The sequence below is a fragment of the Glycine max genome, chromosome 17 (assembly GCF_000004515.6).
Source record: "Glycine max cultivar Williams 82 chromosome 17, Glycine_max_v4.0, whole genome shotgun sequence".
In the NCBI taxonomy this organism is placed as follows: domain Eukaryota; kingdom Viridiplantae; phylum Streptophyta; class Magnoliopsida; order Fabales; family Fabaceae; genus Glycine; species Glycine max.
Window position 1 is genome coordinate 5,764,174 of NC_038253.2, and position 24,541 is coordinate 5,788,714.

Genomic DNA, 24,541 nt, shown 5'->3' on the forward strand with positions numbered 1-24,541 from the left:
GTGATAGTAATCATCTAATAAGAATATGACACGTAACATTCAATATTTATTTGAAATAATCAATATCTAAATTGGGAGATCAAAATTGGGTGATTGGATAAAATAAGAAAATAAAATTGGTCAACAATTTTAAAGGAAAACCAAAATTAAAATTGAAAACAAATTAGAGGTATAAAAATGCAATTTTGTCAAAAAAATAATATACATATCACTTCTCTCATTAGTGTTATTCAAATTGAAATAACATCACATCACAAAAATGTCTCTTTCTTTAAATATGTTATGCATATCACTTGTCTCGTTAATGTTATTCAAATTGAAATAACATCACATCACAAAAATGTCTCTTTCTTTAAATATGTTATGCATATCTCTTCTCTCATTAGTGTTATTCAAATTGAAATAACATCACATCACAAAAATGTATCTTTCTTTACCTCCAAGTCATGCTTCCGAATCACCGTGCATAACCCCCAAAATGAATCCCTTTGATTACCTTTTTTAAAGGCGTAGAATAAGGCTACAATTTTGCATAGGAGATACTAATGCAATTGCGAAAGACGATGGAAAAATGTAAATAAAACAAACTATGAGAAGCAAACTGGATTATTGGCAAACGTGAAAAACCAAAAAGGTTGTTCTTTGTATTTAAAAAAAAGAAATTCGAATACACTAAAAAATGCCTCGGCTTACCACATTTTCCATCCCTTTAAATAACTTATTCATATAACAAAACCTCCATTGAAGCAGAAACATCACAAGATGAGTTTATCCCATCCTGTGTTTCACACAGATGTCACAAGATTTGAAGATTTCAGTTGGCCTTTGAAGCGTTTTTCAAAACCCATTCCACTAAAGTAGCAATGCCAAATCCTGTTGCTGAACGCTTCTTGTCATTCCACACAGGACCAGCCATGTCAATGTGCATCCATTGAACCTTTTCATCAACAAACTGTAAAGGAAAATTGTTTCAGAAACTGCTAACATGAATGTGCAGCGGAACGACACAACAAGAAGCCAGACAACTAAGAAACACACACTTCCATATTTACAATGCATCTATTTTTTTCCAGCAATAATTCTCCTTAAATAAATGGTTTGTATATGATTATTTTAAACTTCACATTGGGATAGTTCATGCACCAGTGCACACATTTTATGTGGAACACTGCTTGTCGAAGTTTGGATGAAACACAATCACTAGGGGAAACATGGAGCGAAAAAATAGCAGTATATATCATTCAGAAAATAACATGATCTATATCATGATTTAGTGCAAACCTGTTTTAAGAAGAGAGCAGCCACAATAGCACCACCTTGTCGACCACCAGTGTTCAACATGTCAGCAACTCCTGATTTCATTGTTTCCCAGTAACTTTCCTCCAATGGCAACCTCCATAGTTTCTCCCCACTCACATCAGAAGCTTCAAAAACTTCCTTTGCTAGGTCATCACTGGGTGTAAACACACCTTCAAAAACAATAGTTTGCAATAGTAATCAGGACTCAGAAGCATTTTAAGAGATATACCTTTCAGGTCCAGCCTCTACCAGAGCTTATACAAATGCTTTTGGTGCCGACTAAAATATAGGGCCCTTTTGTGTTTATTACAAGCAAATATTGGTATATGGTCTTAAAAAAAAGAACAGATTCACACTTGATATAATAGAATTTTAGTTTATAATTACCAGCAATTGAGGGTCCAAGGGCAACAACGCAGGCCCCGGTCAAGGTTGCCAAGTCAATAATCTGAAGAACAGTTGACCAACCCATTAGCACCATTCTAAAAACAAACCGTACACCTATGAAACAATTATTAAGCTTATGTAAATTGAAACCAAAAACCTAAAATATGAAGACAATAGAGTTAAGTGTGTAAATATAAAATGCCCAAAGTCAGCACTTTTCAGCAATCTTTGTATAAAGAACTGAACTTACCTACAGATATTTTTAAAGAATAACAATTGTATAAATTCATCAAATAATTAATCAACAAATCTATCAAACATGCAAATAAAATTTTAAATGCTAAGCAAATCTTTTGGGAGGGAGACCTGGAGCTTTTATGATTTATAAGGATGGAAAGAATGCATGGCTGCGTAATGTTATACCTTTTCAACACCTTGATTACAAGCATATACCAGAGCATCTGCCAGGGTAAGTCTACCTTCAGCATCAGTGTTGTTAACCTACGGAAGATGTTAAGCCTATCAAATCCTCAGTACAAGAACGGGGTAAAGTACTACACATGTTATATTAAATAAATCATCAAGGCCAAAACTCCAATTAATTGATTTTTGATATAACATATGTATACAATGCAACTGAAATTAGTTAATTTGTTTACAAATAAGAAATACAGCAAAGTAATGGCTGAAACTGAAACAAAATCCACCAGATACTACGAGTCAGTATCACATTAAAAAACATAAATTTAATGTACAAAATCTACAAATAAAAAATATAGTAAATCCACACCTCTATAGTCTTTCCATTTGAAGCTGTGACAATATCTCCAGGCCTCATACCTGTTCCACTTATCATATTCTCACAAGCTGCAACAATAAAATGAACCTGCACATGTAGGATTTTTAATCTGGGCATTGCATGCATTATCATTACTACACCACAAAAGACACTACACAATCTCCATCAGAACTCTAAACAAATTAGCCACCAGAAAAGAAATGAAAATTCATATTCCATAAGTTCATTATGGAAAACATTAGCTGAGCCTGAGACAAAACGTGCAATTGGTTTTATCACTTTTATGTATATGAACCCCTGATTTGCTACATCCCACCCATCACCACCCCTAAGTAAAGCCTTGACATAACATTGAAAGATAGAAAAACATAGGATACCATGCAACAATCAATCAAACCAAATGTTATTCTATGCAAAGAAAAAGACATGACTATTGACATAAATGACTGACCTCCACCCCTAGAGGTTTGATTTGACCAAGAGCTTTCGCTGTTCCTAAAACTGCTGCTGAACCACCCATATCAAATTTCATGAGTTCAATTGAACAGCCAGGTCCAGTCTTGATGTTGTAGCCACCACTAATAATATGCAGACAACATAAAATAATAATTTAAAGAGATAAATAGACGTTTTCATTATAATGATGGATATTTTATTATATTAAATAAGAATCAATTAAAATGATAAGGACTTTTAACATTGCGGAGGAAATTATGAAAATAAATTACTAGATATTTATTAAAAAATTAAAAAAATAGGATAAACAATGTGATATACTAAAGGAAATAATAAATGATAAATTTTAATAAAGTATTGAAGATAAAAATGAAAAAAAAAATATATAAGTTATAAAACTCAAAAGCTGCCTCAACTAACATCTAAAAAACTGCTACAGGCAGGTGAGATATGTTTGTTTACCAAATATCTCTATTTTGGTCAAATAAGCTTATAAACTAGTTAAATAAGCAACAAGTTAACTAAAATGGTTTGTCAAACATGGAAATCCCATTTCAGATTGATCACTCTCTTATTGAAGTTATAATACTGAAATCAAACCAATTGATCACTAGGGAAAATCCCTGTTATGGAGTTACAACATCATAATGAATTGAAGTTATAATGTTTAATGTCACACCAGATTGAAGTTATAATACAAAAAATCAAAACCATGGATAACACACTAGGGAAATCCCACTTCAGATTGATCACTCTCTAATTGAGTTATAGATAAATAGGTCACCTATTTACCTGTCAAAAGTCAAACCTTTGCCAACTAAAGCCAACTTGACATTGACAGGTCCACTCAGAGGTTTGTAACATAGATGGATAAAATGAGGAGGATTTTCCGAGGCTGCAGCAACACCCAGATAGGATCCCATTTTTAATTCAGCACATTGCTCGGCATTTAATATTTTAGCAGTGAAAACATCACTGTAGGTAGAAGCAATCTTAGCTGCCTCTTCTGCCAACACCCCTGAGGTAAACAAATCATCAAGCACTGATCAATTTTAGAGAAACAAAATTCCCTCACAGATATGAAACTGGCCAACTGCACCCCAAGCAACTACAGAACTAGGAACAATAATCACATATCATATACATTCAAAGTGTCATATGAACCTGGTGTGAGCACATTAGCAGGAGAATTTACAAGCTCCCTTCCAAAGATAATTCCGGAAGAAACATCTCCTGCGTACTTCAGTTTCTTCTCCAGTTCAGGTCCCATCCCAAGACCAATAATATCAATGGACCTAAGTGTTGATTTCTTTGCTTCTGACTTGTATCTATTATCTTCAAATAATCCCAGCACAGCCCCTGGCACATTTCAAGCCCGCACATTGTCAAGCATAACTACAAATCACAAGCTTTTATATATATCACCCAAATATAAACCACAAATTCAATACCAGAAGCAATTGCATAAGCAGTGCTAAGCTTTGATTGAGCAGAGAGTCCTTCAGAAGAGGCAAGAACGACAGCAACACTGCTTGCTTGAGAAGACTTGGCAGCCTCCACAACGGCCTCGCCAAGACCCTTAAAAGGTGAAGGAGTGGAAGGTGACTGACCAAGACCAATCAATCCAACCCTCTTTGATCCAAGTCCTGTAATTCTAAGAACAGTTGACTGACCAACTTTGCCAGAGAAATCCTCTTCAGAAGAGGCTTCAGCTAATAAACCACCCAACTTTGAGTCGATCTTTCTCAAAATCACATTCTCAAACTTCGAGTTTGCATCTCTAGCCAAATCTTTCTCCGTAACACCCACTGCCAGAATGTCCCCTTTCCATTCCGTCACATCAACATCCTTAGAACCAAAAGAGATCTTCCACGAATTTTCACAAACATAAAACGCCTTTTCAGCATCACATCAATAAACACACACAAATACGCCAATACATTTCAAATCCAATCAGTCACCCCTAAAAAAAGTTAAATTTAAAGTAAACCCCCACAACGAGAAAATCCACAAGTTATTAACTTTTTACATCGTTAAATCATATAAAGAGTTAAACAAAACCTGGGCACGTTAGATTGAATGAGAAAAACTAGTTAACGAGTTTAGACTGACCTTGGGTGTTTCGATGTTAGAAGGATGTGTGAGACCGAGAGTGGCACGTGCGAGAGTGTGCGACATGAGTTTCCTCGTTGGAGAACGCAGAGGGAATGCAGCGAAATGGAGGCGCGATGTGAGTCTAGTGAGAAACGGAGAAGACGAAGTGGTTGTGAAAGAAACGAAGATAGTAGCAATGGCTGCCATTTCGGTGTGGGAGAGTGTACGTTATAAATTATAAGAGAAAAAAAAAATGCTAAAGTGTTGAGATGAAAAAAATAATTAAATTTTAAAAAAATGTTATTGTTTTTAATAATCCGAAAGATTGTCTTTCAATGAAAGATCATTTTTTAGAAAAAAATATTAAATAAAAATTAAATGTTTTCGATATTAAAAAAAATATTTTAAAAAATTATATTTAATAAATAAAAAAGTTAATAATAAATTTCATAGAGAAATAGAGTTTTTTTTTTACTCAAGACAAGTAGAGTTATTCTTCACTTTATTAGTATTTTTCTTCCTTTTGGAAAGATGAGTAATGAGACAAGCTGACAAGAGACTTTCTTTCCTATTGCCATTTTTGGTTTGCTCTGATGCTTTCCATTGGATGCTTTGTCAGAACTCTTGATGCGGCACTGTTGTCAATAAAAAAATATTGTATAATGAAAAAAATATCAATTTCAGCAACAAAAATTAAAAAAGAAAAGTATGACTAATATGATTTAAAAAATTAATATATATATATATATATATATATATATGAATTTCAGGTGATAAAAAAACTAATAACTGTTTATTTTATATGATTTAAACATGAAATTTTTACAATTTTTTTTACAAGTTTTCTTAATTGTTAATTAAAGAAATGATTGATTTATTTTATGCTTTTAAAATATTTAATACATTAATTTTTTTTCATTTAATATCTACTCTATAGAATATTGAAAGAATTGACATTTTTTTTATAGAAATATATCACTGCATTGATAGGATGATACACCATCATTCTTTTCTAATTTATAATAATAAAAAAAAGATTTTATACAAATCATATAAATAGAAATTATCCGGTCATCACGTGTTTGTAAGTAGGATAATGTTTCAAGTTTAATATATATTTGTGTGTGTAGATTTTCACTTACTCCAAAAGCAAGATTTAATAGTAATAATAAATAGTTAATCTTAATTATTAGATTAAAAAAATGAATGATAAATTCTTTATATATATATATATATATATATATATATATATATATATATATATATATATATATATATATATATAATACGTGTATCCCACTACTATTTATTATATAATCATTCTTTTGATTTTTTTTAGATAAGATCATTCTTTTGATAAATAAGTACAAATGGTAGATTTTTTAATTGTTCATATTTATTTCCATGAGACTATGGGCTGTTTGTCAAAACCATAAAAAAAAGAGAGAGAGAAGTTTTGGGCTGAGTATCAAATTAGGTTGTTTTACATGCCACGTGACTGAAATGTCAGTTTTGGGCCGGCAGGTTTTTTTATTTGGGACGCTTAAAATTAGCTTAATTGGGGTTTTGTAATAAAAGTGAGAACAAAAGGAGAATTTAGCTGCTTCTCGTATTCCCTTTTTGTCTTTCGGAATGTAACTACAAAATGTATTGACATTTCCTGTTTGATATTCAAACTCTCCACCTTTTTCTTTTTACAAAATCACCATACAACATGAACTAGTTTTCGTTGTGTATGTATACCAAATACACAACAAAAACTAATTTCCATTACGTATTTCAGTGGAAAAAATATAAGTTGTCAACCTATAATAAACAATGGAAAGAATTTTTTGTAATGTATTTTAGTGGAAATATATAGGGAGGTGTCAACCTATAATACATAACAGATATTAGTTTTAATTTTGTATTTCATCTGAAATATACAACGAAAATTAGTTTCCATTGTGTAGTTATTTTTTATTTGTGTAATATTTCATTACATAATTTAGGACCTGCTTGGAGGATAAACTTTTACAAAAGTATTTATAGGAGAAGAAAATAAAATAAAATAAAATAAAAAAATGCTTCTCCATAAAGTTATAATGAGTCTGTGAAACAGCAAAATTTAAAGGCTTTTAGAAAGTTAATTTTATAAATAATTTCTCATGTTAGTTTTTTAGAAGTTAATTTTTTTTTTTGAAGGCCTTTAGAAGTTAATTTGAACCTTATGCATGTTAATTTTAACTTATGGAGATTTTTTTTTTTCTTTCATTTTTCCTTCAAAATGTTCTTCTCAATGCTCATAGAAAAGTTTACGCAAACAAACTATAATAATTTTACTGAGTTAAACAGCTCATTAAATGAAATATTAAGTAATTTAGTTAATTTTGACACTTAAATAGGACTATGGAGATCTAATTGGTTTCCCCAGCCCATGGTACTCTATTTTCCCTCAAAATCCGTGTTGATTGCTTTATTCCCGGCAATAAAATGTTAGTCTGTGAAAAATCATTCTATTCATCTCAGTTATGAATTTATGATTATTGGTTGTTCGAAATGGCTGGTATTGTTATATTTAACAGGTAGAGATATTATTAGAAATACTCTAAAATGTTCTCAGTTGTGGCCATAGAGGCTATAGCCAGTGGACAATATATGAATCATATATAGAAAATATTCTTTTACGACCAATCTAAATTAATTGAGTCTAGTGTTGTTATGCTTATATTTATTGCTAAGTTTGCCTTCTGTTGAAGAGAAGACGTCATTTTCGAATCTTACAAAGGATTTTGGCTTATGATATATCTATCTCATGGTAGTAAAGGTCTGTTAAGTTGTAGATTTTGTAATGTTTGTGGTAAAATGTAAATGGCTATACATGCAGACATAGATAACACCTTCCCTTTGATTGTGGTGACTCAATAATATGCTATCCGTTTTCTGCTAATGTTAAGAGTGATTTAGCTGTCATCATGGAAAATATAAATCAAAGATTCCTTACCTTGTGGACTTGCGCTTCTGCAGCTGTCTTCACACGCAGAAAATTATGAGCTCATGTACACAGAGACAAAAAAAGTCATTATTCTCAAGAATTGTAAAAGACTAAAAGAGACACCACCACAACATTGAAATTTTTAAAGATTTCGTAAATTTATAGTAATTGGAATTGGGTTTTTTTCTATTTTGTCCGTTTATACAAGTTACTAGAGCAAAAAGACACAGCAAAATTAGATTTTTTTATTTTTGGAGGTAAACAGAAGGTTGATGACAAACAAACCTCAGACTAACGTGAGATAATTATGAGAGAAACTGTCTCCAGGAATCTACCCATCAACTTGTTGGTTACTAGAAAAAACGAGCCAAAAAGGTATTGCGTAAGGTTGAGAAAGAAAATGGAGCAGAAAGAGGTAGGAGACATTGTTGGTGACAAGCCACAATCCGTCACAATTATCATTTTCAGAGACCAAGCAATGCCCCACCACTGTTGGTGGAATCCAAACGTAGCAAACATATCTATCATGAGTAGTCTTGCTGCCAAGGTGACAAATAAACAAACGCCACTGTTCTATCATTGTCATCCATCACAAGTGGGACTATCAATCAGTTCAAACTCTAGCTAACCAAGGCAATGCATGCATGAACAGTGATGTAACTGTAATGAGAATGAGACGGTAACAAAGACTAACAATCCTAATAATTAATATTTGCCAATAATTAACATTTACCCATAAAAAAATTGAGATGGTAACAAAGAGCAAGGTTATCTATCACCTGATGCCACTGGCTTAATAAAAGATATTTCTAATCGTCCGATATTTTTTACTGTACAAAAAATTGTACAACAATTTGTTAAGGCCTCCCTCAAGAAGCCACATACAACAGCATGGGTAGTTAGGTACTCAGTTGATTTAATTCAACTAAACTAATTATGCTTTCAGTTTCAGGGATTTCATGAGATGGGTACATAAGTTCTCCTCCATCATGACTCTTCAATCTAAGGCCTAAGTAGTATGAATTTGGTCTACCAGATGAACTGCCAATAGAACCAGGATCTATATCAGCCAAGACAATTGTTGAGTCGTCGGTCATTCACTCTGAGGATAAACTCAAATTGTCGATGGCAATGGACAGATCAGATTCCATCACATGATCACGCTCCTTTTGTTGAGCATCATCCTTGATGGCATTCTCTTCCTTCCCTTCTGCAGCAGCCATACAATCTTGGAATCTGAAGCAACTGATGAGGTGGTCATTTGTTAACCCCACAACCTGCATGAAGGAGTATATGACAGTGGGACCCACACCTCGGAAACCTCTTCTCACCAGGTCTTTGCTAATAACATCAGCTTTTGGTGTTTTTACAGGAACCTGTCGAGGATATCGGAATCTGCTAATTATAGGCTTATGGTTCACAAAACTCCAAATATACTTGTCAAATGACCCAAACTCTTCTATGACCTGGCATCAGTAAAACCTGCAAAAAGTTAGTTGCAATGATAATCATAACCATGGAGCAAATTGTGCAAAATGCAATTATGGCAGTTCAGTGAAAAAAGGGCATTGTAGTGTTTTGTTTGGAAAAGTATCAAGACTGATAGGTGACTTGGGACATACCAGCTAAGCACGCTGGCTGGTTAGAGAATAAAAATAATTAGGTTGCATATCATTGTTGAAAATTAGAATAAAAGAAGCTCAGGCTGTACAGTGGATTACTATCATGGTTTGTCCCATATGGGTCATACAAATTGAATAAGGGTCAGGACCACAACCCAATTATCTTTATTACCTAACCTACCTGAACAAATGACCATTAAACACCAATTTTAAGTCATTCAGTTGATCAATGTGGGGGTAAATGGGAAGAAAATATAAAGTTCTTTAATTGATTTTGCAGAAAACTCAATAGATCCCAGGGCAACTCCAATCTTTCTTAAAAAGAGAACAAAATGCGTTAATTATCAAAACAGAATTGAATTATCCTGTTTGCCCCGATTGTTATGAAATCTAGCATTTAAGTTCAAGTGTCTCCCTATTTTGGCAAATACAGACGCAGTTTGAACAAAATTCAGACTTGATTTTCTTTTTAGGTATTTCCCCTAAAGATCAATGCAGAAAATAAAGCTATTAATTTTAGAAGAAGAAAAAAAGGCTTCCAAACTCAAAAAAATATTAAGTAGATGATTATGCTCCTAACTACCATATCCTAATAAGGATAAACAGGAAGGGACCCCAATATTCCTCTCAATTCATAGATCATAAATAAGGAAGTACCAAGTAGTACCACCTAGATCACTTGTTCCCTGGACATGTTATTAAATCCAGGGACACCCAATACAGAAGAATTAATTTAGGATATGACGGTGAAATAACACCAAGGCTGTAATATTGTCTTTCAATGGTCCAGCAATCAATAAGTAATCATGACCAACCCAAGAGTTTGCATATTCCAATATGAAAGGTTGCAAAAGTCATGAGAAAACTAATATACCTTTGATATTTGACGTGCATTCTCAATTATAGCACGCAATTTAAGGTCAGAAAGTAAGGAGCTTGCAGTGGATCCCGGTGCCATTATCTTCTTCTCATTAAATTTTGAGACAGCAACTGGATCAAAGTCAACAAAAACTTCCCTGCAATGAACTTTGTTAACAAAAATAATGTGAACAGTCAAAGAAAATAATGGGCGACAGCCGAGGTAGCAGCCAACTGGTACGGGTTTGAGGCTAAGAATGGATAATAATAATTCTAAAAAATAAAATAAATTTAGAAAATCTACAGAGGTAATACCTAAAAATGTGCCTCTTGCTTAGAATAGCTGGCCAAGAGAGTTCAGACAGTGCACTTGAAAGAACAAGAAGCTCAAATAGTTTCCTACACAAGATAAAGAGCGTCAAGAAAAATATAACAGCAAAAGACAGATTCCTTTTCCAGCCATTATAACAAGATTGATTTTTGTGGATCACTTACTTGTCATCGTGTACTGGAACTCCCCATTCTTCGTCATGGAAGGTAGCATAACATGGTTCTAATATCAATAGGTAAACTTAGTTAGGAAATAAAACTTTGAAAAAAGCCAATTTAGTTCAGAACTTAAAACTCAAAACAAGAATTATAGAGGAATTTCCAAGAAAGGTGTGGCTAGCGTGCATTCATCTCCACCACTATCAACCTATATCTGGTTCATACCATACATTCACTTAAGATTCCCAATTTTCTCTTTAATAGTTGAAAAATATCAACTAAAATCCACAGAAAAAAAAAAAAAACATACATCCGTTGCATGTTCTATTACACTGGCTTCAGCTACAAACACATGCATGTTGTATTACATTTCAAGCAAATGAGAAGAACTCAACATCTTAAATTAACAAGCCCAACTCCACTCTCATTTCACATTAATTTATATCTGAAAGAATACAATGACATTAAACGGAACTATACATTCAATTTTTAAAGTAAATAAATCTCAAACTTCAAACACTGAAATTCACATTGAAACCAAGTGAGAATCATACAATTCACACTACAACAATATGAGCACCAACAAGACCAGACAACAGAAACTATCAAAATTTAAAAGGCTTATAGTAAAACCAACTTAGCATCACAGCATAACAAGTCTTCTTGGTATAAATATGGAGGAAGTGAAAGAAGATGGAGAAGAATACGAACCAGTATTAGGAGTGATCCAAGCACACCTCTTCTTGGATTGTGAACCGTGAGGAGGAGATTCCAACACTCCATCAGAAGCAACACTCCTAGGCTTTGACACGGAGCGCTTCCTTGTACAACCCAAGCTATTAGACCGAGTCAATCTTCCAGTAGAAGCCCGGCTATGAAACGAGTCAGTGGATGCATCAGACGAGCACGACGCATTGAGAGACAAGTTACAATGCAGCAACTGCTCATGCCGGCGCAGAACACTAGCAGAATGTGACTGAGGAGAAGCCACAACCGAAGACATTTCATAGGACTTCTTCTTCTCTTTGGCCTCGTTGTACAATTTCTCAGCTTTCCTCAGTGGCTTTGAAGCTGTTTTCCGAGAACTCAATGACCCTGTCTTGTTCCCAGCTGGTCCAAACACAGGCCTTGCAGCCTCTGAGTCACCAACATTCATAGACCTCAATCTAGGACCTGACATTGACACTATTTTTTTGGTTCAATTTCCTTTTTTGTTTGTTACTTCACCACTCACCACTTCAGAGAATTCTGTCTTCTTTTTTTTTTTTTTTTCCTTCTAACTATCCATCAGCTACCCAGAAAAACTCACAGAAACACCACTCTTGGAAGCTTAAGACTCAATAGAAAGCTTGATCACTGAAACTTTTGGCGAACACCTGGTGTGCAGTGATGTGGGTTTCTAAATAGATCTCAAATATGCACTAACTCGGTATCTCTGAAAACACATCCAAAGCTTGCAATTTGAGAGGCATTGAGAGACCAAACCCGCATTCCTCTGATACCCAGATTCCGAAATCAGCTCAAAACCCAGAAAGGTTGAAGCTGGCGGTGGGTGCTGCTGACACAACAGGATCAAGTTGTTGACCCTTTTGAGCAAAAGCTAGGGTTTAAGCCTAGTTGCACTGTAGGAGTGGTGGGTTTGGAAATGAGGTTGAAAGAGTCTCCAAACGTTGAGATTGCATTCTGCATTGTGGAGAAGGAGGTTGCTCTCAGCACTGCAACCTCGCTTACACGCATTCCTCAGCTGAATTCATGCTTCGTTTATTTTGTTTCCTTTTTCTTTTTCTTTCCCAGAAAAATAGCAAAAAAAGAAATTTTCCGGGAAAAGGAGTGAGGTTTGGGAGTGAGAATAACAGAAACGTTGAAGATTGAAGAGAGAGAAAGAGAAGTTTGATCAAAACAAACGAAGATACAGAAAAAAAAAATGTGGGAGATGAGATGAAGTGAGACAATGGGGAGAGTAAGAAGTAAGAACGCCTAGTGACGCAAGTATCAGCCTTTAGAAAACGAAATTATTTAAAGTCAAGTTTGGTAAGAATTAAAAAAATATGGTACTATATTTTATATTTTATTCTTTCAAATAGATTTATTTATTGAATCGAACCAATTAGGTTAACAATATTGTTTAATCTTCATAAAAAAAACACAATGATTTTTAATATTAAAAAGTATAAAAGTGGTAAGAATAAAAAAACACTATATTAAAATTTAAATAAATGTGAAATAGCTTTTTAAATGTAAAAATCTGATATCAACCCTTGTTTTTCTAACCGGTGGGAAGAAAGGCAGGCCACTTTTAATTTTTTTTTTAAATGTTAAATTTGAATTTTTAATAATTAATTTGATATTAGAGTCTAAAAAACTAATAAGTGTAGTGTAGTGAGTAACTTAGAGAATAGTTAAATGATAAAATAATCTAATAAAAAATAAATAATTGAAAAATAATTTTATCTCTTAAACATATAATTAAGGGTTATATTTTAAGTTCATACATATGACAAATATTTGTCTAAAAAAGTCGATTCCTTATAAATTTCATAAGAGATTATAGAAAGAAAAAATATATATCTTAAGAGATTAGAATTGTAGTTTTTTTTTACTGAACCAGTACCGTAATTTTTGAATGGCTAAGAATTGAATTTCAAGTTGGTGCATATGTAAAGTATTTCTTAAAAAAAGTTGATCCTTTATAAATTTCAGTATCTTCTCAATTCTCGATCTAGGAATATCAAAGCTATAAAAAAGAGAGAAATATTTTTTTATATAGATTATTACCTCATTAGGATTTATATCAAGAAGGATACAATAATAAAAAAATATCAAGAATAATACGAGTGTCAAAAATTATAGTTAGACACCAAAATTCAATTTTTGCCCTTTTATTTTGTTGTTTACAAAAGGATTAGGGTCTAGGGATGTTAATTATGGATTACTCAGCTCATTAGGAATAAGTTATGGGTTAATATTTTTTTAGAAAGGGTTAATAATTTGTTGAGATGAATAGAACTTAACTAATTAAGTTAGAGTTTTCTTTTCTTAAGAATCCTCAATTGTTTGAGTTAACTAAATAATTACTTTAAGTTACATAAAAAAACTCCTTTAAAATAACAAGATAAGTAGAACGAAAGAACATAAATAAAGATATACATAAAAAGGAATATCATGTTTTTTTATTGTTTAAATATAGAAAAAAAAAAGAAATATTATTTTTTTTCTTTTTATTGTTTAAATAATTTTTTTGTCACGGTTGGTTGCAAAAACTCTTATTCAAACTTTTTGTTTAGCATATCATTAAGCACAGAAAAAAAATAGTTACTCTTTTCAACCTTCTATATATTTGATATTATTGTTAATAATGCAAATATATAAACAAAGAGGAAGAAAAACAAACAACAAGTGAGAGATGAAGAGGTTTAACTCTATTCAACCTAATATGTACAATAGTGAAAAGAGAGAAATATAAAACCAACAAGTAATAAAACAAAACTACTCTAACAAATAAGTGAAATAAAAAAAGACATATTATTTAATATCTTTCCTCAAACTCATGATGCATCAATAGGAAGTATTGAAAGTTTATTAGTTAAGAAAGGAAAAGGCCGAGTGGAATGCGGTTTTGTAAACAAATCAGCATTTTGCATAGAAGAAGAAAACAAAGTTAAGGTAATGGTCCTTGAAAAAAATAATGTCCACTAAGATGACAATCAATCTCAAATGGTGCACTCATGGAAGACTAAGTTGCAGGTGATTTGCATTGCCCTCATGTTGTCACAATGCATAGAAATTGGAGTAGAGAGTGAGACATTCATATAGTCAAGTAACCATCTCAACCAAATTATTTATGCCTTGGTGGATGTCATGGCTCGATACTCATCTTCTGTTGAGAATCTAGACACAATTATTGTTTCTTACTCTTGCAAAAAAAAAAAAAAGATAATCCCCCAAAAAATGTAAAATCTTGAAGTAGACTTATGATCAATGGAATCACCTCCAATCTGCATTAGAGTAAGCATGCAACTCCAAGGAAGAAGTCGAGGAAAAGAAAGGAAGACTTTGAAATTGGGTATCAAGCAAATAACAAAGGATGGAAAGAATAGTCGCTCAATGAACAACAATTGAATAATTGACAAATAGATTAATTACGTGTACAATATTAGAAATATCAAGTTTAATAATGATTAGATAGATCAAACTCACCAAATTTGAGCACAATATATGTCTACAGTTGTAAATAAAAATTATACTATATGATGAAATGCAAATTACACGGATTACACTATAATTTTTTCTCTTTGCGAAAGTTGTGACTTGAATCAAACTTGTCAGGTTAGCCATGAGTATTTATATCTCAAAATTGTCCTCATTTGTTATTTATAATTAAGAAAAACCTGACTTCAACCTTAAATCAAGTTGATTTTTTCCCATCAAAGGAGCTAACTCCATAAATCATTTACTATATGCAGAATGTGTTTGTTGACACTCCAAATAAAGGAAGTATGAATAGAGAAAACAGTCACGAGTCTTACTTTTATGTTTAGTCTTTCCAAGTCAAATTAGTTGTAATTTCACTGTAGATACCTATATAATCTATAAGCAATATCATATTCAGTAGCCAAGTTTTATATTATCAACCACCATATACCAACTACAAGGACAATCAACCACAATATTCACCAAAACATTAAAGAAAAAGTAATTAGTTTGCTTTGGAAGTAGAGACTGAAAAAAATAGTAATAAAGTACAATTTCGGAAAGCTGATTTTCTAAGTTCATTAAATGAAATAGGGGTTATGCCAAGCTAGAAAGATTAGATTGGATGAGGAAAGCTTAGGGGGTTGAGTGCAAGTTTAGATTGTAATTCAGACGCCCTGAACCATAATTTGGAGACTGTAAACTATTTTTACAAATAACATGTTTAGCTAAAACACAATTAAGTCAAAATTGAGCGTAATTTTAATTCCAAACCATAATTTAAGTAACACTATCTCGTTAGGCTAAACCATAGTTTTACCAACTATAATTTAAACGCATCTAAGTAACCATCCGGATTTAAACCATTTATCTCTCTTCTTGGTCATCAAAATCTTTTACCACAAGTATACGAAGGAAATACACTAATTGATCATATTAAAAGAAAATTCTTAGGTAAATTTCATCTATAAAAAAATCTAACACACTCTTTTAAACACTCATTTATTAAAAATCACAAAATTTTGAGTTTTACTTTTTATTTAATTAGTCTCACTCATGTTTTTATTTTCTCTAATAAATTTCAACTAATTATAAGGAGTAATATAATAGAGAGTGTGATGCTAATAGTCTTTATTTATTTATCTATGATATCATTGATGAGAGCCTTAAAATCATCACTTCAAGAAGAATTTTACATAACCATCTATCTCGTGAAAAATTGCGTGAATTTTTTTACAACCAAAAGTGACAAAAGCAAATGCTAAATCTAATTGCCCCATGCATCGGAACTTATACAAAAATTATATCACCATCAACCTTTTCCGGATTCCAGCACCACCAAATATGAAATGCAAGCCTTATGAATTAAAATTTACAAAAACAAATGCACCCTTACTTGGCCCAAGTCCATTCTCAGCTAAACCTCTTTGTTGATTTGACCAACATGTATGTGTAATTTGCTGACATAATCTTTGTATGGAATCATTTGAGACTTCTGAGTAGGAAATCTGGAAATGATAATGCCAAAATGCTACTGTTACCCTCCATGACCGTGAGAATAAAATGATGCCAATAAATTCTACATTTGTTCCACAACTAGCAAACTGTTTCAGACAAGTTGAACCGGTGTACAAGCAAATACACACCAACTGTTCCACTACAAGCCTAAGTGAGGAAGAAAAACAATAACAAAAAAGGATAAACATGAGAAGCAATGAAATTACAAGAGACCTGCCAATTAATTTATATAGTTACAACTGCATGGCTTCTGAAGGATGAATTCAGCAAGGCTTAATTTCAAAACCTATGCTCAGAAGCGTTCGAGCTGACTCCATTGCTTTCTCACCCCCAAGCTCCAGTGCTTCCCCAGTTAGTTCTCCTTCGGTGTCCACTGACCATTGAGTAGAAATTTTCTTGTTTTGTGGGGAATCGGATTTCTTCACCTGCAAACTGTTCAAGGAGGCAGGTGCTGCAGCAGCCACAAGAGGAGCACTTGGTGGCCCATGTCGTTTCTTGGGCACTGGCATGTCATGGTCATGTACACCCTTGTATGTTATGATGACGGCATCTGAATTATCTACAGCGGTCTCAATGTGCTTTCTGACCGGACATCCAGCAGAAGTGCATCTGTAGTAGTTCCTGAAAAATTCACGAGTTAATCAGAAGAAAAGAAATAGATCATAATTTCAATGGCCAAACTAAAAAAAACACAGAAGGGGAAGTCAACATGCCATATAGAAGACGAGGAGGGGGGCAGCTGTTTGGTTACTGTTTCAGAAAACAACTAATTTTTTAAAGATCAACAAACAGAAGAATAAGGTTGACTTCTTTTATTTGAAGAATTTAAATCTAGCTCCTAATATTTTGTTCCTAAGGAAAAAACCAGAACAATCCGAAGCCATTTTTGTTCAATTTTAAAAGAAGTGATTTGTACTGTGGTATCATTGTAAGAAATGGCAAACTTGTGGAACACAAAAAAACATGCATTTGTATTCTTTTCCTTCTCCCAACTGTGTTTCTCTTCTCCGCAAGTATGTCTGCTGACATGCTTTTTTTCCCATGGAGCAGAGCTCTCAATGGTTGGGATTTCTCCATACACCAATGGTCACTCACCCTATATTTCATGTCAGTAACTTTCAAGCATGAGGATGCACCCCCCCCCCCCCCCCCCCACAACAGCCCGCAACCACCATTTCATTTACACCACCACCATAGTCTCACTGAGAAACTGCCAGCATCTAGCATCACAGTTCCAGTGGTGCAGGCATGAAGATTTTAGGAGATGAATGCCACAAAGTTATTCTGCACATATTTTTTTTTAAGAAATACTTTAGAAATTGTTAATCCAAACAATTTTGTCAGTCTATTATTTAAAAAAATTATTCCAAAAGGACCTAAACAAGTTTTGAAATCAAGGAGAAAAACAAATTTTGAAAATAAATTAGAAAAACAATTTCAAACAAGCCCTAATGGCTAGCAAATTTTATTTTACAGAATTGCTGCTTCATCACTTGGACATCTGTCCTTGTCATTTTGCCCAGACAAAGCAGTTCTTCTCAGCATAGCAAGAAAGCAAAAGTACTATACCACCACCTACATATCTTTGCTTTAGAAGATAAGAAATCTCATCCTCCATGTTTTGGAAGGAATGTACCGATAGTTATTCACAGTGCAAATGATGCAAACACAAACTAATTATGCAAAATTCAAAAAATAAAAAGAATTAAAAAAAAATTAAGAAAATATTTGCATCCAAATGGTTTTGGACAATAAAATGCACATGTATGTCCCAGTTACTGACACTTGTTGATTTTGAGCACAGAAAATCCAGTGAAAATACATTAAGCTACGTAAATAAGATGCACCAAGGAGAGAAGAATATGCATCTAAAACACAATACATAATGTCTGAAACTCCAGACCAAGTTAGGTAAGGTTCCAAGACTTGATAGGAGACACAAATAGAAACACCTAACTTCATAGACTTTGCCAATATCTCACTATAGCTGTTAATAAAATTTCCAGAATGACTGATTGGCTGTTAAAAGATATTCTTCATGGAGGGAAAATAAATCAGTATTTGGCTCTCAGTCTCATACTGACTTACTATTTACAAGTGATCAAAGGTTTGATTCCATGACAGATAGAAAAATACAGTATCCCAATTTTTTATTTTGTTTTGCACAAACCCAATCATTATTTTTTGGGGGGGATAAATCCACCCATGCATTTATTTTGGGAAAATCCACCTAAAAGTTAATTCTGATTGCTAATAATGTAGTCGACAGTCCACACTCAAAAGATGTACAACAACAATAAAATAAAATTCAACTAATTTAGAATTTCTGACAATTGGTTTTACTAGGTTATATGGCAGTAGGCCTAAAAAGAACACCTGTCTTTATGTAAATGACTAACAACATTCAATTTCAAAATAAAACTTGTGCCAATGATCACAAAAGAGCTCCTCTAACATATATCAGCAAATTCAAGTTATCTTTGTTTTAGACACTATGCATTTTTCTTTTAACTGTGTACACATTTTGCTGTCAACAACTTGCAACTGAACACTGAAGATAACAGCAATTCCAGTTTTCAGGTTATTAGTTATTACTCCATATTATGAGCTTTGGTTTCTTTAGCAAACAGAGAAAACCAACAGTAATATGGTAGTCTGAAATGATATTACTGATGAACAAGAGTCCGTATATATTCTCTTGAAGAACCAATAAATTCAATTTTAAATAATACATGCTGCCATGATGAATGCAGCATTTCTTGGAACATAAGAAGGGATAGACAAGTCTCAGTTTAACACAATTCATCAGCCTTAGATATAATAATTTTTGCAAACTGTTTCATTTATTAATTTCACACTCAGTCCATGTTTGTTTTGGCTTAATTTTCCCACAAAAATAGCTTCTATCTAAAAGACCTCTAAGCAACTTTCTTATTCTGTTATTCCAAACAAAAACTAGGCTAATACAAACATGCACAGAATACAAGTGCCTTTATCCTGGGTCACTAAATACAACTATGAGTTTTTTGTTCAAGTTTAAACCTACACAATAACAAATTATTAATGAAGCTCAGTAATTAGCACTCCTACAGAAAAAGAAAATTTTAAAAAGAAAATATATAGGGGCAATATTTTTAAAAACTAGCAAAAGTTAAAAAGAAAGGGCACTAGCTAGAAATAATGTATTTGCATTGCATCATTGTCTTTGAACTGCTTACAAGCAAATAAACCAACATGCAATTTCTTATCAGATTCTACAATTTTTTATCAGTTTATATTTTTAATCTGACACCAATTAAATCTAATTACAACTTAATTTTCACCAACAATGTATAAGGATACTAATTTGTCAAGGCAAAAATAAGAAAAACATGTTAAGTACTGGACAAATTAAAAAAAGAAAAAGAAAACAGAAAGTAAGCAATAAATAGGCATGCACCTGGGATGTGGATTTCCTTTCACCATTTTCTGCCCATACTTGCGCCATCGGTAACCATCAGCAGATATCCCCACATCTCCGGCTGCATGTACAACAAACTTGGATTTTTTTCCAGGTTTTACTGGAGAATCCATGTCTGTTAAGTCACCTTTCTTCATTCTGGTTATCAAATTAAAGGAAAGAACATTAAATATTATATCCTGCCACAAAATGGGTTTATTGTCTAATTTTTTTTACATAAAGTATGAGTTCATATGCAAACTTGCCTTTTTTTTGGTACTGGCTCATTTACATGTTCCTCTTTCAAAATAACTTTACCATTACCACTGATATTAGATGTGTTTTGTCGTTTCTTATCAGTGCTGCAGGGTGCTTCTTGTAGAGATTCTTTTGAAGAAATGGATGGATCAGCATCCTTCAGAACTTTGATAGGCTGCTCCGGAACACTGTTTTCTACAATGGGTTCACTGGAAGACAGAAACTTATTTTCCCTAATGGAATTAGTCTTCCGTGGAGGATCATGACTGTGCTCACTTTTATATACAATCTCTATCACATGACCTGAATCATCACAGCATTCAATCTTCTTAGCACAACAATCTGAATGAGTACACCTGTAATAGCTTCGAGAACCTGTAGGACTCTTCACTTGCTTCTGACCATACTTCCGCCAGTTGTATCCATCAGATGCTGATGTCCTTGCAATAGAAACAGAAGATAAGGTTTTGCGACCAGAAGGATTTTTCTTATCTACTTCTGGCACATGTGCGTTATTGACCTTTGGAGTAGATATTTTCTGTTTCGGTATGGTTGGACTAGAAACAATTGATAAAGATTGTGTAACAGAAGTTGGTGATAGATCAGACAATGGAGTTGAACACGCAGACACCTGAAGCCGATCTTCTGTCTGAGTTTGGAGTGGCTGCACTGCTCCTCTATCAATAATTTCCTTTTCAGGAGATCCAACGGTCTCCTGAGCATGCAATGATCTACTTTAGTGCAAAAGAAGCCAAAATAATGGGGATGTACAGAACATACGACTTTCTGATGCTTAATGCGAACAAAAGATGTTACTTTTTACTATCAATTTTTAAGGAAATTAGTTTTGTGCGTTGCACTTACATGTCATATTGCATAATCTAAACTGTTCATATGCATGTACATTGATACACAAACCAAAATGCAACTCTGAACCCATCATCAATGCTCCTAGGCTGAATTGGGATGGGAAGCCAAATTCCAAAAATCAAGCTTACTGGTTCTTGTCAAAGAGTCATACTAAAATTCAACTTAATTGTGAAAAAATGAGTCATCACAGACAAACTCCTGGTCCTGGGGGCTTTAATAGCATGTCAAGGATCAATTCTCCTAAAAGCTCAGAGTTGGACATAAGCTCGAGAATGGTTTATGGGCGCGCTTGATATGTGTTGAGGTATAGCACAAGAACAGCACAGTACAAGTAATCAAGAAACATAACTTTTTGTCCAGGATTATGCTTGATGGACAATGAACATCACAAATAAAATAACATTATTTTTACCAAAATATCCTTTTTAATAATTATCATTATAAACTTATAAAATCAGAATATGCAGGATCAAAATCAGATCTCAACAACCATAGAGATTACGACACCAAATGACAGAACAAAAAAAGGAAGTTGAAGAGATCCATCAAGCACCTTCACGATTTCAAAATCTTTTGCCTCATTTCTTCAAAGCCCCTTCTTTTTCATCATTTCACCGATCTAATTAATTTTATTTCCCCAACATCAGTTTTTTGGACGGAATTGACACAAAATTATTTTACAACAAAAAATTTCTCTTTTTTGATTTTTTTTCTATTGATACCTCATGCTTAATCATCAGGCCTTCTCCACGGCACTTGGGTATTGATTAAGGCCAAGTTGTATTTATTGTCATGAAATAAAATGATATAAATGGAACTTGAACATGTGAAAGAGACCATGCACGAATATCACTGTGTTACAATGTGGAACACAGTGTGGATTGTGAACGTGTGGGAGAGAGGGGGTAGAGAGAAGGATAATTTTGACATTTCTGTTTAGCAGCCACCGGACAAAAAGTTGTCCCGTAGTTGAGTAAGTTATAAATTTTTAAACTTTTTTCCAGTCCGTTCTCCAATTATTATTTAAAACAAACATGGGAAAAATGCTTTTGCGCTGTCCAGTCCTTTAAAATTTAGCGAATCAAAAGGACCCTATATCTCTACTGGTTTGTGACTGTAGACTTTTTAGTATTAAATGCACCATCAGGTAGACATTTCCTATGTACATTAGATATTAGATATCAATGTTAAAATGAAGTGTAAACCACAGAGATAGGAAAATTATACTAAGAATCTTGACAAACATCATGCAGGAGTTGCATAAAGCTTCAGGTCTCAATTTTGAAAGCAGTCAATTATTAGTAGCAGCATGTACCTTTGATAGGATTTTGGATTATTGCAGCCCAATCTTAGATTCTGGAAATTACTTCTTCTTCTTCTTTTTTTCTTTTAAGTTTCAAGCAATTATATTTTTTATGTTTCAAGTTCCTTCTATGGTATGCATCATCAGTATACTTTGAAGAGCAGGTCTGAACACTTTTTTAAGATGAAGCCTCAAAGCATCTACTTACACTTTTTAATGAGATAAAAAAAAGTGGAATCAGGAGGCTTGAGAAGTCTTTTCCTAAAATAAGTTTCATAAATTCAAATCCCCGAGTTGGAATGATTTATTGTAAAAAGCAAGCGATCATTCTAAATCCAAATTCCAAAGTCCTAATCAGTACTCATTCAAAACTAACCTGACCATCATCATCTAGTAGACCAATAAAACAAAGAGGAAGATGAAAGAAAGAAAATAGAGGAATACACATACACACACTTCATTCTACCTTTCAAGCAGTTCAAACTTCACAGTTATAATAAACACTAGCCACAAAAACACTAAAAAAAGTGCTTTAAAACAGAGATACAAAAATCTAATGAACCTATATATAGCAACTGATACATAAGAACAAGCAACCGAGCAAAACTCTTTAAACGGGTTACAGTTACACCACATACTAAAATCCCTAATCAGAGCAACAACTACTAGAAACCCTTCAAACATACGATCGCATAAAACGAGATTTAAAACCTCATTCAAAATAATTAAATTAAATATCCTAAGCTAAATGCTCTCTAACCTTACTTTCGGCTTTGGCACCCGAATTAAGCGCGGTAGAGCTCCCTTGCAAATCTGTTACATCAACCACACAATTCACTTAAAAAGAAATAAATATTAATTTTCATATAAATAAAAAAGGACGCACACTGAAGGAAATAAATAGTTAAATACCGTCAGTCGGAGACTGCGCAGCAAGGGTTTCAACCGATGAGGAAACACCACGGCCTAGGGTTTCTAAATTGGACTCCGTACGAGGCTCGTCGGAGCTCCGTAACTCGCCACGCTGCGACTCGGCGGCGGAAGGCGATTCGGCGACTCGGTCTGTTTCCTTGTTGTGTTGCGGTTTTTGGTGGGAATCGTTTCCTTTGGTGTCTGGCTCTGGGAGAGGTTGGGGGCTGCGGCGCTGGGCCATGGCGCAGAGTAGCGGAAGGAGAGAAAAGGGAAGGTTTGGAGATGCTGTGCTGTGCTGTGCTGTGCTGTGCGTTTTATGGTGTTGAAAAGAGAAACGTCTCGGGTTTCGCGAAACGCCACAGTTTGTGTGAGAGAGAGTTTGCGGGGGAGGGGTGCGTGTCTCTGACCAGCATTGACTCAGGTGCCTCTCTTTTCCCAAGAGAACAAATAGTTAAATCAATGAATGTTGGCATTTATTCAAACTAAAATACTTATTAGACCTCCACTTCTACTTTACTAACACAAATTCAATCTAGTAAAAAGGGTTACGTAGTACTTTCTTTCTAGTGTAGAAATGAATTTAAATTTAATTTTTTATTAAGAACGATGCTCACATTAATTAATTGTATTTCAAAATTAATCATCTCTAAAGAAACTTTTTTTTTAATCAAATCTCTAAAGAAACATACTTATAGGAAAAAAAACAGTAATTATAATTTACTTTTGAGGAAATAGGTGATGCACCAATAATGCAAACCACAAATTAATTATATAAACTATTTGTTTATTTTACACTATATGTATACCCATTAAATTCTTTATATATAATAAGCGAATATAATTACTCTACACTGTTAATTTGTATATTGTTTATTTAAATATATAATAAAATTTGAATGAAATTCATTTACAATTTTTTTTATATTTTTATTCAATTATAAATGATCATATAACATATTTTTACTGATTTTATAATTATTACTTTAAAATTTATTTTTTGGATAAATTTTTTAATAATATACACTAATTTTATAATTTATTATGTAATATTGTTATGACTTTTGATAATTTT

General features: G+C 33.2%; 3 protein-coding genes across 3 annotated transcripts; all 3 read right to left on the reverse strand.

The window, feature by feature from the left end:
- Window positions 1–624: 624 nt before the first annotated feature.
- LOC100797187 (leucine aminopeptidase 1) lies at window positions 625–8,136 on the reverse strand. Its single transcript, XM_006600480.4, has 11 exons — window positions 8,019–8,136; window positions 5,054–5,670; window positions 4,393–4,807; window positions 4,106–4,300; window positions 3,734–3,959; window positions 2,937–3,063; window positions 2,477–2,572; window positions 2,110–2,187; window positions 1,687–1,747; window positions 1,282–1,469; window positions 625–952 (listed from the first exon to the last, which is right to left on the reverse strand). The coding sequence occupies exons 2-11, from the start codon at window positions 5,240–5,242 to the stop codon at window positions 815–817; spliced, it is 1,713 nt and encodes a 570-aa protein (XP_006600543.1). The 5' UTR covers window positions 5,243–5,670; window positions 8,019–8,136; the 3' UTR covers window positions 625–814.
- Window positions 8,137–8,777: 641 nt separating this feature from the next.
- LOC100785912 (probable GMP synthase [glutamine-hydrolyzing]) lies at window positions 8,778–12,982 on the reverse strand. Its single transcript, XM_003549496.5, has 5 exons — window positions 11,690–12,982; window positions 10,985–11,042; window positions 10,805–10,888; window positions 10,506–10,647; window positions 8,778–9,475 (listed from the first exon to the last, which is right to left on the reverse strand). The coding sequence occupies exons 1-5, from the start codon at window positions 12,156–12,158 to the stop codon at window positions 9,107–9,109; spliced, it is 1,122 nt and encodes a 373-aa protein (XP_003549544.1). The 5' UTR covers window positions 12,159–12,982; the 3' UTR covers window positions 8,778–9,106.
- Window positions 12,983–16,348: 3,366 nt separating this feature from the next.
- Window positions 16,349–23,905, reverse strand: WRKY24 (WRKY transcription factor 24). Its single transcript, NM_001361357.1, is given in 5 exon segments — window positions 16,349–17,308; window positions 20,127–20,285; window positions 20,393–21,099; window positions 23,318–23,370; window positions 23,470–23,905. Coding segments are annotated over 5 exon segments (1,518 nt in total). The 5' UTR covers window positions 23,711–23,905; the 3' UTR covers window positions 16,349–16,950.
- Window positions 23,906–24,541: the final 636 nt, after the last annotated feature.